This window comes from Callithrix jacchus, chromosome 5 (genome assembly GCF_049354715.1).
Source record: "Callithrix jacchus isolate 240 chromosome 5, calJac240_pri, whole genome shotgun sequence".
Taxonomy (NCBI): domain Eukaryota; kingdom Metazoa; phylum Chordata; class Mammalia; order Primates; family Cebidae; genus Callithrix; species Callithrix jacchus.
The window spans coordinates 95412367-95424420 of NC_133506.1; the positions used below are offsets into that span (position 1 = coordinate 95412367).

The following is a 12054-nucleotide window of genomic DNA, read 5'->3' on the forward strand; positions in this document are numbered from 1 at the left end:
CTCCTCCTGTCCCGGCCCCCACCTCCCGCCCGCTTCCACTGCTGCCTGCGCGGGACTGGAGAGCGCGGAGGGCTGACCTGACCCGCCGAAAGGGCCTAAGGCGAGGGGCGCCGGGGTCCCAGGGCCTTGGGGAAGGACCCGCAGCCGCACGCTGGCCCCAAGTGCAAAGCATTGACACGGCCCGGAGAGGAGAGAGGGCGCCCTTCTTCTCCCGTGCCTGGAGGCTCGGCCGCTCTGGCCGGCGCCCCAGACTGGCCTCCGACCCAGCTCCCGGTCGCGGCGCCGCCTGGGGGTCCCTGCGCTCCAGAGAGAGACTGCAGGCGCTGGAAAGCGAGGCCAGTGGGCGGGCGAATCGGGAGGCTCGGGCGGCCGAGGTCCCGGAGCGGATCCCAGGTGGCGGGAGCTGGTGAGTGGAGTCATGGCCGAGCCCTGCTGGGGCCGGCGCAGGAGGGAGCGGGATGCGGCCTTGCGCTGGGGAAACGCGGGGACCCCCTACCGGCGCCCGCCCAAACCGGAATACTCGAAGGAACCTGGAGTTCTCCGCAGGCCCTGGCCCCGCCCCGAGCTTTCTGGCGGCCGGGAGAGTGGGTCCTCGAGGTTAGAAAGGTGAGCGCACCTTTCGCTGAGCACAGGGCGGCACTGCGCGAGCGGACCCCGGATTCTCCACCAGCGACCCAACGAATTTTCGCCCTATCCGGTACCGGAGACGAAAGTCTCTTTCATCCGAAATACCAGCATCCTCTTTTCGCCTTGTCAATCACTTTTTAAGAGTTTGTTCTCATCTCTCGGAGTCTCCTAAGTTCAGGAGTGCTAAGCAACGAGTGCGGAGTCGGGGTGTCTGGTAGCACCTATGACTGAAGCCCCCTTCTCCACGATCAGTCTTGTCTTCCGTCTTCCGGCAGCCCCAGTATTCCCTCCCTCCCTATGAAGTGATTTTGTGTGTGTGTGTGTGTGTGTGTGTGTGTGTGTGTTTCGGGCCCCGTGTGGTGCTCCCTGCGCGCAGCAAGAGCTGTAACTTAGTGTGCACAGGGAGAGTGGAGCGACCACGCACCTGCTTCCAATCGGGCTCGGGCGCGGACACTCAGGCTGATTACTGGAGGTCGTATTCCGAAGGAAAAAACAGAGCTTACACTAACCACAGGCGATACTCCCACCCGTAAAACCGCGTGGTGGGCGCGTACATCCCACATCCAACATTGACCCATGCAGGCGCCCGCCCGCTGCGCACACCGGTCGCAGGGCACTTCGTGTTGAACGTTGGGAGCAGCATTTAAAGGCTGGATCTCTTCCGGCAGTGCGGATTTGGGACCTGCGGAAGCAGTTCGGCCTCTGCAACCGTTTTCCCTACTTTTCGGGACCGACCCCAAGGCACTCACAACTCATTATTGCACGTATGAGCGCCGCCCCCACAGGGTTTTCTCCACGACCTCGCCGTTGGCTGGGTCGCTCCTCTCTTAGTACCTTCTTTCTGGCCAGAACGAATCTTTGACTCCGCGCTGCGCAGGCTACGAAGCCGGGGTAGGATCCGTTGCAGTTTTGCACAGGCAAATACCTGCCGGCTCCACCTTAGCCGAGATATGCCCCTTCCGGAAGGGACCCTTGTGGACACGTTTGTGCAGCCGATGAGGTGACCAGAGAACCAGGGCAGCTTTCCCTAGCCGGGTATCCAGGTACCGGCCTAGAAATCTGTGAATGCATTTGCAAAGTCGAGTGTGAAAATGTGTGTGTGTGTACACGTACTTTTGTCCTTGTAAGAGTATGTGTACATCTAAATGTGTGCGTTTTAGACGTTAGTCCATTTCATTAGTCCATCCATAGCTGGTCCAGGGGGTCCGAGGCCTGGAGAGTTTGAAACACTCAGGCCTGGGCTATTGAACCAAGAAACCCGGCGGCGACAGTGCAATGGCTGCCTCTGGGGACCTCGACCCCACCTACAGTGCCACGGACCTGCCCTCTGGCTTCCCGGGGGTCTGTCCCGGTCAGGATCCCACCGCCCGCCCCGCCCCGCCGTCCCGCAATCGCCCGGAGGTCCTGTGGCAGCCGCTCTGAAGAGTCTGTAGCGACCCCCAGCCAAACTCTCTGGCTAGGAATGCCGGAGGCTCAACGAAAACTGGCGCTAGGGAGGCCTGAAAGGCCCTGAAGCGACGCCGTGCGGCTCCCGCTGGGCCCCTCCCTCGCCAGCCCTCTCCCTCTTCCCAGGAACCCGCGCCCCTGGAGGACTCCCCCGGGCCGAGTGTGCGTGTTTCTTTAAGAGGCCCCGGGGGGCGCCTAGCGGGCCGCCCGGGGCTGGAGGGGGAGGGCGCGGGCGGGGGCGGCTGGCGCCAGGCGGCCGAGGCTCCACAACAAAGCTCCGGCCCCTGTCACTTCGCATCGGCCGGGCCCCGCGGACGGGCGGGGGACGCGCGCTCGGCCGCCCCTCCCTCTCGCAGGCGGTCTCCGACCTGGGCGTCGGACGGGCTCCCGCGGGTGGTGCGCGGACAGTGCGCCCGCGCTTCCCGCAACAGCGAAAGGGGGAGGGGGCGGCCTGGGCCGGTGGGGCCGCGGTCCTGAGGCAGGCGCGGCTGCCCTTCCGTCCGCTGGCCCCGCCACCCCTCGAAGGGTCGAGGGGCACTGCTGGGACCTTCCCCAGGTTGAGCCTCCGAGGTGGCAGGGGGTCCCCGCCGCTTCCTCGTCTGTGTGCGAGGCCGGGGTTGCGTGAGCCCGCGGGCAGGGGGTGGCAGAAAGATTGGGCTGTGCGGCCGTGTGGCAGAGGGGACGACGGACGTGCGTCCGAGTCACGGGGCGCGGGCTGCAGACTGGCTTCAGCGCTCGCTGGCAGACGAATGTGCCCAGGCTAAGCACAGGGGACGCGCGTGGCCCCGTGCTATGGGCAGCTGTGAGGGTGCCGCCGGGCGCGTCGGTCTCCTCCTGGACCTGGGGAGTGTGGGGGTGAAGGACACTCCCCAGACAGAGTTGATTCCCATCACGGCTTCCCAGCCATACAGCACCTCCCGGAGCCCTGGCGCCAACCAGCCCGGTTTAGCGGCCCGGCCGGGCTCCCCCGCGGTCCCAGGTCTGGCTGGGGTGGGGGCTGCGGCCTCCGTGACCCCAGCCCGCAGCGGCCCGGCCCGTCCCGTCCACTTAAACAAATTGCCGCTGACAGGCGCGCAGTCTCTCTGGAGCCGCCGCCCGCCTGTCGCCTCCCTCCTGTCCCAATTATCCCGCGCAGGGTCGGGCCAACTGGCTGGGATGGGGCGGGGGACGCGGGGAGAGCGGGCGGCCGGACTCCCTTCTTGTTGCGGGGTGGCCCAGGGTAGCGCCTCAGCAGCCACGGCCTGTGTGGCCCCGTCCCTCATCATCCTGGCGGATGCGAGGGCAAGGCCCAGCCTGGCCTCTGCGGGCCGGGAAGGGTGTCGCTCTGCACCTGAGGGCGAGATCACGCGGCCTGCATCCCCGCTGGACTTTGGATGACTTTCCCAGAGTTCTGGGGAGCCCGGTAACCCTGGGAGCTGCAGACGGCTCACTGGCTCGGGGCCGCGGTTCCGCTGGTGGCAGCTGTATGCTTGGGACACCTGGGCCGCAGAAGTGAGGTGCGTGTCTGTGAACCTTCGTGCGTGGATGTGCATGGGGCAAGATCATGGGTGCGGGTTTCTGGGATCACGGGAGCGTGAACGGGGGGCGCTCTACTGAGTGGCTTGTGAGAGGGGGTAGAGGGCAGGAAGGACCCCTAGGACGGGCCCACCTGCGACAGAGGGGTGGGACTGCCGGGGCGCTTACAGGCTCTGGGTTCGCATTCGGAAACGCTTTCGTAGGGAGCGGGTCGGGATTCCCTGGAGCAGCGTGGGGACGGCGCCCCACAGTCCCGGGCTCCAGCTGCGCAGCCTCTGCCCTCCTGATCCCTGCCTGCTAAGAGGCTACCTGGCTTGGCTATCAACTTCTGCACCTCGAACCTTGGGTTTGCCTCGTGGACCCGCAGCTTCCTCTTTGCCTGCTTCTGCTCTGTGTTGCACCTCCGGGAAGGGCATGCTGCTCTCTTCCCTCTTTACACTGAGGACCCTGAACCCCAGAGGTGCAGTCATTCACCCAAGACCACGTGCCTGCTGGTGGCAGAGCTGGGATGGGACCCTGGGACCTTAAAGAGAGCAAGTCCAAATCCACTCCCAAGAAGGCGGTGCTGCTGAGCTGCCTACCCCTGCTCTTACAGCAAGGTGATCCTGAGATGCCAGGGCCGCCACCCTCCCCTGGGCTCTTGCTCTGAATTCAAAACATACAGGATGCACTGTCCCTTTGCCTCTAGAGTCTCCAGTTCTAGGTCTGCAGGAGAGGGCTGCCTTCCAGCTATACAGGGGCAAGGGAGCAGCTGCCAAGGCAGTCTCTCAGCCCCAGCCAGAAGCCTGATGGAGTGGGGATGGAGGTCAGCTGGGTCAGCATCCTGGATGGGATAGGGGCATAGGACGGGAAGCTCAGCTCTGATTTGGGTCCCTCTAAGGGAACTGGCCAGGGTGTGAAGCAGCTAGGTGCAGGCAGGGATCGGTTCACTAGGTTTGTGACTTTGTGACCTTGGGCTAGGCCCTGCCCTACTCTGGGTCTCAGGCTTGCTTGCCATTTGTAAGAAATGAGGATCAAACAGAACTCTCAGGTATTTTCTAGTTTTGTGAGCCCCTGAATTGTGAAATAAAACCTTACCACTGAGAAACCATATCCATGTCCAGACTGGTGGCTGCCTGCCTGGCCTCTGCTCGTTTACAGAAGGGCTGGCTGGCTCTGGTGTTCGAGCTTGTGTGCTTGCATCAGCCTCAGGCCCACTGGGCCTTTTCTCATCCTAGACAGTACCCTCGCTCCTTCAGTTGCCACCCTGGCTCCCACTAGCCTCTTTCCAGATCATGAAGATATTCTTCATCAAATTGAGAGGAAGTCCATAGTAAAGTTGCCCGTTGACCAGGTAGTGCCGAGAGAATCGGAAGGTCACGTGGATTCCTAAAGGTCCCCTGGTCCGGCCACAGTGTGATTCATGCTCTGATGCCCTCCCAGGTGATGCCACCATGAGGTCTGCTGGGGCTGGAGTGAGTCCCAGATTGCCCTGGATGTTATCGGTAGAGGATAGGAAGCAGCTGCTCAGGGGCCAGTGGCCAGTAAGGACCCCACCCTGGGGCCCAGCTCTCACTTCCAGCTGATTACAGGCTATGGCAGGCTCCATAACCTCCCCAATTAGCCGGAGGCCAGGCCCAAAGCCTTTCTGATAACCTGAGCTCTAGTGGCAGCCGCCGTGGGGCCAGCTTATCTGGCCTCTCTTATCCTCACCCTTCCCCCGCATACTCAAAGAGTTGCCCTGGCTTCGAGCAGATGAATAACCAGATTGTCCTGCAAGCTCAGCCGGCAAGTCCAGCCCTACACCCACCACTTTCCCTGCCTGGGGGAGGCCACAGCTGTTTTGCCCCCGCTGGAGGGGAAGGGCCAGGCCAGGGAGGACTCCTGATTCTCTAAGCTGCCAGCCGGTTCCCTGAATGGCTGAGAGAGCCCCTGGCAGCAAGGTCTCTGCCACATCCATGTTTCCTAGGGTGGTTTCAGAGGGGCTTATGCTCCCTAGAGCAGGGGGACAGGCCATGGGCAGCATGCACAGGTAGCCTGGTAGCACTCTCCTCCTTGTCCCTTTTTGACTGAAACATGGCTTAGCTGGTGGTAGGGGCAGTGCCAGGCCCATCAATAATTCAGCAAGATGGGGAAAAGCTGCAGCTCCTCCAGCAACCCCTATTGCTGGGGCCAGGCTTGTGTTCCCAGCATGCCTCAGTCTGGCATGTGACTTCTCACCCTGCAGGTGCCCAGGCTTAGACCACCCTGTGTAGGATCATCTCTCAGCCTACGGAGTCTAGTGGGATTCAGCAACCCTCCACCTGTGCCCCCAACGTGCCCAACTGATCTGGCAGAGTGAACTGAAGATGAGGGCCTCTTGGGCACCAGGGATGGGATGGGTGTGTGTGAAGGGGGCAGGGTCCCCAGGAGCAGCCCCAGCTTTGGCTGGACAGTTGCATGGGAAGGCCTGCTTGTTTGTGAACTCAACTTTTCTATGGCTGTTCCATTAAACTTAACCCAAACCACACCTGGCTCCGTGGGTTTCCTTCCATCTCCAAGGCCTCCCTGAGGTCTCTGGGAAGTGTGGGCCAGGGAAGGGGCACTAGGACTAGCATTCGTCTTCTTCCTGCTTCCTGCTCAACACACCATTTGTCCTCCCTGTTCCCATCTCCTTGTTGACACTCATTTGAGGTCCAGAAGTGGTGGTGGTGGGGCAGGGAGACAAAATCAGGCACTTGTCATCTGAAGATTCCAGCCAGGTTTCATGAGATACCCACCCTTCCATCTTCTGAGTTTGAAGAGAGAGGCAGTTACAAGGCAACCCCTGGAAAAGGCTTTGCCAGGCTCTCCTCCCCAGAGCAACCCACCAGCACATGGCCAGGCAAGACCCTCAGAGAGGAGGGTCCAAGCCTGTGGTACCCCAAGAACTCACTGCCTCTGGTAACAGGCAAGATGTTGGAGAATGGGCTTAAATCAGGCCTCATCCAAATTCCAGGGCAAAAGTTCTCCTTCCCATTCCAACCCTCCACTGACTCCTTCTGCCCCCAGGTGCACATGAAAGGGGGCGTTGGGATCCTGGGCGCTCAGGCCACAGGACTCTCAGCGTTTGGAGAGGACCCTGACCCCAGCAACTCAGGGATAGACACCAATTGCAGCATGATTTATTGGACAAGACGTGCACTTCTCGACAGGGCCTCAATAACCACGGTTTCCTTCACTGAACAGTACAGGACCAGGATAAAGGGGCTTAAAGATAAGAAAGACAAACTCTTCCCATAAACAGATGGGGAAAGAAGGGAGGAAGGGAGGAGGTGTCTCCTCCCTTCCTCCTTCCCTAATACTCTGGGCCTCAGTTCACCCCGTGCTGGAGGGGGGCTGACCAAGGGAAGCTGCGGGCAGTGTGTATCACAGCCAGACGTGAGGTGAGGCTTCGGCTGTCTACTCAGGGTCAAGAAGCCCGGCTGGACCATCGACCCTGCCCCCACCCAGTCTCCCACATCTGGTCACTGTTCTAGGTCCCCCCTCCCTCATGGGTATGGTTAAAAAATACAAAAGCAGATCCAATGCAGGATGTCATGTGCAAACATACACAGGGACCGGGCTTCTGCAGTCTCTCCTGGCCACAGCCTCCACTGACAGGTACGCAGAGGGAGGGTACGCTGAGGTGCTGGGAGAAGGGTCTCTTCTCCATCCAGGTAGGATGGGCGGCTGCTGTCACTAAGCTTGGGGAAGGTGTTGATGAAGGAGGAGCAGAGACTGAAGGGTAGGACCAGAGGAAGGCTTCTCCCCTCCTCCAGCAGGGGAGGGGGCCGGCCAGTCAGAAGCAGTTGCTGGTACCTACGGGAAGCCAGTCGGGAAGAGGCTGAGGGGCTGGCTCTCATTGGTGGGCAGCGGAGATCGGTAGCCATCAAAGTTTCTTGGGATGCTGCCACTGGTGGAGCCTGAGCTGTTACTCAGAGTCTCGATGCTTCCCTCTCGCTGAAGTTCTGCAAGACACAGGAGAGGGCCAGGCCTGGTCAGAGTTGGGTCTGGGGAGTAGGGGCACTACCTGGGTTAGGCTGCCTGCCTTGAGGCGTCATTCTGGGTTCACTTGTATTCTTCTGCAGGGGGATCCCCACCTGCTCCCTGGATGGGCGGGGGGCAGCTCAGGGCACACAGGGGAGGGAAAGCCCCTTGGCTGGCAGACTCTGGTGCAAGAGCATGGTCTTTCCCTGTTGCAGGAAGCCCTTTAGCCCCGAAGCACGACCACCCTGACGATGTGTGTGGATGACACTGCTCTTTGCAGGGCCCGTGCCCGTGCCTGCACACACACTCATGCTCAGCCAGCATGCCCCCAACTCCACAGTGCCTCCTGTCCCGGCTCTACAGGGGAGGCAGGTGGGGAGAAGCCAGGGTACGGGAGGGCCTGAAGCATTCCTGCCTGATCTGTCCCCACCTCCCCTCTCCTGCCCGGCCTGTGCCTGGAGCTTCCGCCTGGCTTTGCCACTCATTCACTCATGCTCACGCACACAGTCCGCCAGATGGCCAGGTCTTGGCTCATCTTTGGCACCTCCTGGCAAGTGTCCTGTTTCCCTGGGAGGGAATACCTGGTTTGAGAGGGGCCGCTCCATTGAAGAGAGGGTCCCTGTTTGTCTGAAGTGCCTCCCTTCTCCTTTCATCTTAGGCCCCAAAGTCTCCTGGAGGCCCCTCAGAGTCAGCCTGAAAGAGGAGCCCCGCCCTCCTCTTCTCCGCCTCCCTGGCCCTGTGCATGCATGTTTCCATTTCAGATATGGCAGCTTGACCCATCTCATTCAGCTACGGGCCCCTCCAGTGTCCCACCATCTCCTGACCTAAGTCAGGTCCTGGAGTAGGTGGGTTGGGAACAAAATTCCGTTTGCTGAGTGCAAGGAAGAGCCAATTACTTGGCTCTTTGAAGGTGGCCAGTTCCGATTCCCTTTCAGTCTACCCCAGGGGCTCTGACATGTGGGCGTACACACACCAAGCAGTGTCTTGAATCTGCCCCAAGCCAAGATGTGTAGACTTGCGTCCACCCAGGACTGCAGGACCTCAGAGCAGTCATTTGAAACAGCAAGATGTGCACAAATGTTGCACTCATCTGGCCTGGCTTGAGACCTTCGTCTTCAGCCTGCAGCGCTCCCAGGCCCCCTGCCGCTGCACGCGCAGCACAGCTGGCTCTGGTTAGGGAATGAAGGGGTCATGGCCTTCACTCCTGGACCGGCCAGCCAGGAACGAGCCACTGACCCCCACTCCCTGCAGGCCCCAGGAGCAGTGGCCACAGAGTGGAGTGGGGAGGAAGTGGGCACCTGGGCTGGGGGCAGGGAGGGCTGGGAAGCACCCACCAAGTCTGTGGCCTGGGTCTCGGTGGGACGGTTCACTGCGACACCAGGGCCTCTCGGCTGATTGGGGGAAGTGGGGGATGGGACTGTGGACAGGGGCTGAGGACCTGGCTATGGTCCCTGACCTCTAAGGGACACTGGCTGCCTGGGAAAGTCAAGAGCTGTCTGTATAAGGATAGAAAACAAGGCAAGTAGGATCTCTTTTTTCCTGTTCCTTCTTCAGTATCACCCTAATTTGTGGGGACAGGCCATTTTTTTGTGCCATGAGGTGGAGAGGATGGGAAAGCCAAGAGCAGACCCTGAGGATTCTACATGGAAGCTCCAGATTCCAAGAAGAGAGCCCCCTCTGTTGCTTTCCCTCCACACAAGCAAGCCGAAGCGATGGATCTGAGGCCCCACTGCCCTCAAGCGTGGCCGGCCGGCACTAGGGGGCGCTGACAGCAGGGCCAGGCGGGAGGGAGAGGAGCGCAGGCGGCAGCAAGAAAAGCAGGGGCTTCCTTAGGATGGGGCCAGGCCTAAGGAAGAAGGCCCCAGAGGAAGGACCCACCAGGATTCGGAAGGCTGGCCCTTTTTTACAGCTGAGGGACAGCTTCAACGGCCTTGATGCAAAATATCCCCACGTCCACACTGCCAAGGAAGACAGGAAACAGGAGCCCGGGCCCCAGCTTGGCACGACCACTGTCCCTTGGCACAGGCCCCCAGCAAATACCCCTGCAGCCTTGGTGGCCCCACCAGTGAGTCTTCGTGGACGCACCCCAGCCCATCACACCACAGAGCAGAGAAAGTCGCCCAGCAGCCTACAAGGTGAATGTGCTCTTCCCGGGGGCCAGGGACAGCCTGAGCGCCTTGCTCGATTTCTCCCTTTCCCAGTCAGGCCTGGGAAAGATGGACTGGGGCAGGGTTCTCCCTCGCCCCCACCCCAGGGTAACCAAGGCTCTGCTGAACTTCTCTCTCCTCTGCCTCTGCCCTGGCTAAGCCTGCACTGTGTGCCTCGGTCTCCTGACTCCAGGTCACCCCCATACCCAAGCCAGCCCCCGTACGGAAGCCAGAGCTGGCTCTCTACTGTATGGCCCTTATCTTGCTTTTTGTCTGTGTGAAAGCCTTCAACCCCTCCTAACAGTCCTCAAGGCAAGGTCTGAACACCCCAGCATTATGAAATGGCCTTCCATGACCTGCCGCCAACCTCTCGCTAGTGGTACCCAGTGTGCCTGAGACACAAAAGTGATGAAGCCGTGTGGTGCGTGGCCCCTCCAGAGGGCTCTCGGCTTCTGGGCCTGTGCTCACAGAACTTGCTCTGACTAAAAAGCCCTTCACCGGCTCCCTGGCCCCAGAACACCTACTCATCTTCCAAAACTTAGCACCAGCGTCCACTCCTCTGTGGGCTTGTCCTGTCCCCTCGCAGAACCCGCCGGACCCCACCCTGCGCTGTGCTGACTCCTAGCCCCCTCACCCTCCCATGTGTCTCCTCATCCAGGGGAGACCCCCTCAGGGGGCTTCTGTGCCTTATCTCTGTATCCCTCGTGGCTTGGAAAATCATGGGTACCCTAAACATTTCTAGAATGAATGAATGAATGAACGAATGATGTGGGAAGGGGAGGTGGGGGCCCATTATTCAACACAGACTCACAGTGAAAGAAAAGGGGGCCTGCTGGCCCTGGGGCAGCCTGGTGGGCGCTTTTCTCTAGGCCTCCTCTCAGACCCCTTCTCTTCCTCCCCCTGCAGACAGGGGTGTGTGTGTGGGAAGTGGCGGGGAGGAGGGCTGCTCAGATCCCCGCTCCATCATCCCGGCTGCCCAGCCCTAGGACAAGCGGCAAATGGAAATGTGTGGCCTTACCTTCCTCCATCCCGAACGCATGCTTTGTTACTGTTGGGTTGCTCACGGACGCTGGGCTGTTGGCATTGTTTTTTTTTTCCTTTTTTTTTCCCTTTTGAAAAGAAAAGCATTGAGGAATCTTTTTGGAAAAGATGGACAACGATTGAGAAGTACAGTGATCTCTGCAAGCAGGTGGAGAGATGTCAGGAGGCGCGGGGCACACCGGGAGGAGGGGAAGCTTGCAGTCGAGGAGGACAGTGACATGCATGTGTCGGGGCTGGGGCCCAATCCGTCTTGGGGGTCCCAGAGATGGAAGTGCTGTGACGGAGGGAGCCAAGACCCCGTTCAGCGTGGGGGAGGGGTGACAGGTTCAGCATGAGGAACAGTTGTAGGAAGTGGGAGGGGTGGGGCCCCATTCGGGTGGGCTGCCAGAAGAGGACAGGGAGACAGACTGCAGTTTTAAGGAATGCCCTTGGACCTTCTGACTCAGTGGCCCAACTCCCGGTTGCTGCCCTCCTTCCTCACTCCTGATACCCCCAGGTCTGGGCAGCTGTCCTGCGGCTGAGGTGGCCCTGTGGGGGAAGTCCGTCAGGAACCTGCCAGGGCCGGGAAGAGAGTGCTGGGGGCTCTGTGGCAGGGAATGAGGGAAGTGTCCCCAGCTGCCTCCGACCTTAGCTGTGTGGAGATTCTGGTCAGTGGAAAAAGCTCTAAAAGAACTTCTCCAGGCCCCAGTAGGGCAGGAGAGGAGGAGTGGCTTCCAGACAAGTGGCTAGACCCCAGCCACTTCACTGTGACCTTGCATTCTCCAGGAATGTGGTCCCCTGGTTGGGGATGCTATATCCCCACACTGCAGAGAGCAAAACCAAGAAGAGGAAGCAGCCCGTAGTTCTGGTTCTGCAACTGCTCCCCCCGCCCCCGAGAAAGCATGGCTGCTGGTGTGGGCCATGGGATGCTGGCAGCTCTGGCATCACCGAGACCAGCCCCCATGCCCACGCTGGAGAGCCATCCCCATTGGCTCATGTTGGAAATGGGCCTTTTACCAGCAGCTGCCCCTCTATGCCTTGGGCCAGGATGGACAGGCCACAGGGGTAGGGGGATAATGAATGAGTAGAGACTGAAAGGTACCTCTGCTCTCATGAAATAAGTGAAGGATGAGACAGCTCGATCCTTGGCACTGCTGTTCTCAGGGTGAAAAAAAAAAAGGAAGCTGGATCCTCATGCTGCCCCACTCCATATGGAGTAAGGTCCAAACTCAAAGGTGTCAGAGGGGCTGGCCTTGTGAGAGAAGCAACCCTGGCCACCCACGAGCGTTGAGCCAAGGAAGATGGGGTGGGGCATTCTCTGTGAGGAGGCAAG

At 60.4% G+C, this 12054-nt stretch overlaps 1 protein-coding gene and 1 long non-coding RNA gene across 9 annotated transcripts in view; one reads left to right on the forward strand and one right to left on the reverse strand.

The window, feature by feature from the left end:
• Window positions 1-47: 47 nt before the first annotated feature.
• On the forward strand, window positions 48-6076 carry LOC144582628 (uncharacterized). Its single transcript, XR_013535717.1, has 2 exons — window positions 48-406; window positions 5795-6076. It is a non-coding gene; the product is annotated as an uncharacterized LOC144582628 (long non-coding RNA).
• A 612-nt stretch (window positions 6077-6688) lies between these two features.
• Window positions 6689-12054, reverse strand: part of BCAS3 (BCAS3 microtubule associated cell migration factor) — a 754554-nt gene continuing 749188 nt past the window's right edge. For 5 of the 8 annotated variants that reach the window (XM_078373700.1, XM_078373696.1, XM_078373697.1 and 2 more), the window contains 2 exons: window positions 10720-10810; window positions 6689-7535 (listed from right to left, as the gene is read on the reverse strand). In XM_078373700.1, coding sequence (XP_078229826.1) covers window positions 7499-7535; window positions 10720-10810 — 128 coding nt within the window. In that variant the 3' untranslated portion in view covers window positions 6689-7498. The remainder of the gene's footprint in view (window positions 7536-10719; window positions 10811-12054) is intronic. The other 3 variants (XM_078373699.1, XM_017972491.4, XM_078373712.1) reach the window with 1 other exon arrangement.